General features: G+C 56.1%; 1 protein-coding gene across 2 annotated transcripts; it reads left to right on the top strand.

The window, feature by feature from the left end:
* The first annotated feature begins 446 nt into the window (after nt 1-446).
* Nucleotides 447-1,300, top strand: IQCF6 (IQ motif containing F6). Of its 2 annotated transcripts, none has more exons than XM_027587387.1 (2): nt 447-554; nt 882-1,300. In XM_027587387.1, the coding sequence occupies exons 1-2, from the start codon at nt 501-503 to the stop codon at nt 1,248-1,250; spliced, it is 423 nt and encodes a 140-aa protein (XP_027443188.1). In that variant the 5' UTR covers nt 447-500; the 3' UTR covers nt 1,251-1,300. The 2 variants fall into 2 exon arrangements, with proteins under 2 accessions (XP_027443188.1, XP_027443189.1); XM_027587388.1 differs by lacking the exon at nt 447-554 and adding an exon at nt 635-670.
* Nucleotides 1,301-3,643: the final 2,343 nt, after the last annotated feature.

The following is a 3,643-nucleotide window of genomic DNA, read 5'->3' as shown; positions in this document are numbered from 1 at the left end:
ATTTAACCCAAACTAAGTACGCACATCCTAGCTCTGCTTCTCCTTAGTCATGTCCCCAAAGAAGCTGCAGCCTGTCCCAAACCCCCGATAGAAGGGCGACAAAGGGCATCAGAGAGGTGGAGACAGAGCCTCTCTCCAATTGCAGCTAAAGGATTTTGCTTTCACAAATTTTACATAAAATCATACTCGCCTGTGAACACAGTGCTTGAGGGCCCTCCCGCAGGCTCTGCCACTTAAGCTTCCGGAAATCCAAACTGCCTATGGGTATTCCTAAAGTAAAACCCCTTACTTGAAGGAGAACTGTGTGCCTCTCTCTTTGCTGCCACCAGCAGGAGCAGAAAGAAGTGACTGGAAGGTGTAGAAAGAACAGGACTTAAGACGCCGGTGGGATCTGAGAAAAATACTGCAAGCAAGAGATAACAGCAGGCCCCCCAAATGATGGGAACCAACAAATGAGGGGACTGGTCAGTCCGTAAGGAGACACGAACAAGAGGAGAGAGATGTGGCAAAAATGTGTATGGATAACACCTGATGAGGGGGAGCCTTGTGTGCAGGTGGGCGGAGTCTAATGAAGGGGGGTGACTAACAGTTGAGGGCGGGGCTAAAGACTAAGGTGTCCTAACTGATAGATGAGTGGACTCTGAAGACCGGGGCCATGGACACACAAAATGTGAGTAAGGCCCGCATGGCTGGGGTCTGTCTGGTGGATGATGAGCAGTGACTCCAGATGAGTGGGAGACTGGAAATAAGGTGGATGGGCCTGGAAACGAGGGGGCAGGGCCACTTGTGCCAGGCCCCCTTTGTTCCCAGCACCACAGATGGGGACAGCAAGGGGAGGGTACCCCACTGAGCATGTCCATGTTCTTCCCTCCCCTGATCAGTCAGAGAAGGCAGCCATAAAGATTCAGTCATGGTGGCGTGGCAACATGGTGCGCCGGACGTTACTGCACACGGCACTCAGGGCCTGGGTCATCCAGTGCTGGTGGAGGTCGATGCAGGCCAAGATGCTGGAGCAGAGACGGCGCCTGGCACTAAGACTCTACACCTGCCAGGAGTGGGCAGTGGTGAAGGTGCAGGCACAGGTTCGAATGTGGCAGGCCCGCAGACGGTTTCTCCAGGCACGCCACGCAGCCTGCATCATCCAGTCTCACTGGCGCTGGCATACCAGCCAAACCCGGGGCCTGATCCGGGGCCGCTATGAGGTCAAAGCCAGCCGGCTGGAGCTTGACATCGAAATCCTCTTGACCTAGGGAGCTAGCAGAGCCAAGGAGACTGGATCTCTCTTCCAATAAAGACACTTACTGACCACAGTCTTGCCCTTTGGAAATCAGACCCATAAAAGAGGGATCGGCCCCTAAATAATGGTCTAGAGCCCATCCCAGGGCATGCCACCCTAGGCCCTTGCACCTACTGCAAACCTGAGCCATCTTGCACCCAAAAGAGACCCCAGGGGCCCAGGATAGGCTCTGACACCTTAGCCAGCCTAATCCCAGCTCCACAAGCGGGGCTATGCACTGGGCTTAATCTTTCTGCAGCCCCTCCCTGGGCTTCTCCATTCAGGGGAGGACACCAGAGAGTCAGGCTGCAGCCAGACCCGGCTGGGAAGGCCAGGATTCCACAGCCCTGTGCGGGGTGGGGCCCTCAGGGCCTGTGCAGGCTTGGCAGGGAGCCAGGAGGACAGGGCACCCAGCTGAGTAACAGCAGGCCAGGCACTGTGCCTCACTGGGGGATAGTCCGCCAGAGTCAGCCCTGGGGAAGGCCAGGGCAGGAGCTGAGGAGCGGCAAGCTGTGCCTGCCCCTTCGGTCCCAGGGGCTGAGACAAGTCTTTCCTTCCCTCTGCTGGCCTCTCCCTGGGAGAACCAGGTATGGTAAGGGAGGGGAGAGAAAGTACAAGGAGGTGGGGCTGAGCAAACAAGCGGAGGGAGAGTAGGGGTGGGCGGGGGGGTGGTGCGCAGGACTGTCCCAATGGCACTGGAAGTCATTGGTTTGGGGATACAACCTCTAAATCTTACCACATCCTCAGAAGCAGCTGTTCTGGCATCCCCCCCAAGATCCCCCGTATTGGCCCCAACCCTCCCACAGACTGCCACAGCCTCTGCAAGGCCCGCCTCAGGGGGCTGCCAATGGGCTTCCGAGGGCTGAGTCTCCTGCCAACACTCAGCGTCTAGTCTCAGCCCTCTGTGTACCAGTCTCTCACAGCCTCTGCTTTAGCATTAAAGCAGGTCCCTCGGCTCTTTGTCTCTGAACCTGCCTCCTGGAAGTCTGAGGCTTCTGACCCTCCCTAGGGGTCTGTGATGGGTGGCCTTGCCCGAGGGGTGGGAGGGCCAGTTGGGGAGGTGTACAGATGTCAGAGGTCCTCATGGGCTTTGCAGCTGGGTTAGGCTTTCCCTCCCTTCAGGGGCGCCTGTGTGTGTGCGTGCGTGCGTGCATGCTTGCGAGCGTGTGTGTGTTTGGGGCTCAGGGGAGGGTGTCTCCAGAACAGCTATGGCAGGTGTGGGGGTTCAGGGATCAGTCTGACACCCAACGCCTTCAGTAGCTGCAGGTGGCAATGATGCAGCCAGGTACCTTGCTCTTCCAAAGGAGCCCCTTCAGGAGCTTTGGACATGGCTCTCACCTGCCCGCCTTGCAGGAATGAGTGGTAGGAGACTAGTTGGGTCTGCAGATGAACATGATGGAATTCTGCATAACTACGCCTGCAGGCGCCACCCCTGCAGTGAGAAGCAGTTAAAGTCAAGGTTGGCAAGGCTTTAAGTCTCTGATTCTCAACCTAGAGTGGACATTGGACTCCTCTGGGATACAAAACACACCAACGCCTGGGCCCACCCAGAGATTCTGCTTTAAGTAGTCTGGGGAGAAGCCTGGGCATTGGAATTCAGTGTGCAGCCATGATTTGGAAACCGCTGAGTTAAGCCCTTCCCAGCCCCAGGCAGAGGAAGTGAATGAGACATAGGATGGGAGTCCACAGAGAGGATCCCCTTTAGCAGCCAGGTCAGCTAGAGTTGGCCTGGGTGGGTAGAGCCACGGATACCTCCTCCACAGAGGTGAGGCTGCAGATGGAGCTTTCAGGGGCAGACACCTCATAGATCATCACAGACCCTCCCTTCTCTTCCTCACGGTCATTGAGAATTCAGCTGCTGAAGGAACTTTCCCTTACACTAACAGAAGTGAGGATGGGGGGGGTGATGCTTGCAGCCTTGGGGCAGGAGGGGGCCTAAGGGCACTCTGGAGGACTTTGTATCCCCATTCTTTCTCCTCCCCGAGATGACACTGTGTCCCAAGAGATATGTGCCCTAGGCCTGATCAACAAAGAAATGAAATGACCCTCAGACTGGTCCAGCATACTGGGCCCCTAAGAAGATAGTTCAGCAAGTGAGGGCCCATCCCCTAGTGGTCCCTTCCAGCCCTGAGAAAGGATTCCCAGGTGGCATTTCATCTCCTTGCTCCCAGGATGCCCACCCCATGCTCTCAAGCCCCTCACCCGATACATCTCCAACCTCAGTTCTGATCCCACCATTCAGGGTCTCCATCCTGCCTTGTCTTCTGCTTCTCTCTGTCCCACATGGCAAACCCAGAATGAGATGGCACTGTGCAATTTCAAGATTTACAGTAAAGCTACAGTAATCAAGACAGTGCAGTATTGTTG

Source organism: Zalophus californianus, chromosome 1, assembly GCF_009762305.2.
Source record: "Zalophus californianus isolate mZalCal1 chromosome 1, mZalCal1.pri.v2, whole genome shotgun sequence".
Classification (NCBI taxonomy): domain Eukaryota; kingdom Metazoa; phylum Chordata; class Mammalia; order Carnivora; family Otariidae; genus Zalophus; species Zalophus californianus.
This window is presented reverse-complemented; position numbering and strand designations above follow the sequence as displayed.

Bases quoted from the DNA above. Each gene is read 5' to 3' on its own strand.
- IQCF6 (XM_027587387.1), top strand. From the start codon at position 501: ATGTGGCAAAAATGTGTATGGATAACACCTGATGAGGGGGAGCCTTGT. The intron at 555-881 runs GTGGGCGGAGTC...TCCCCTGATCAG, and splicing joins AGGGGGAGCCTTGTGTGCAG to TCAGAGAAGGCAGCCATAAA.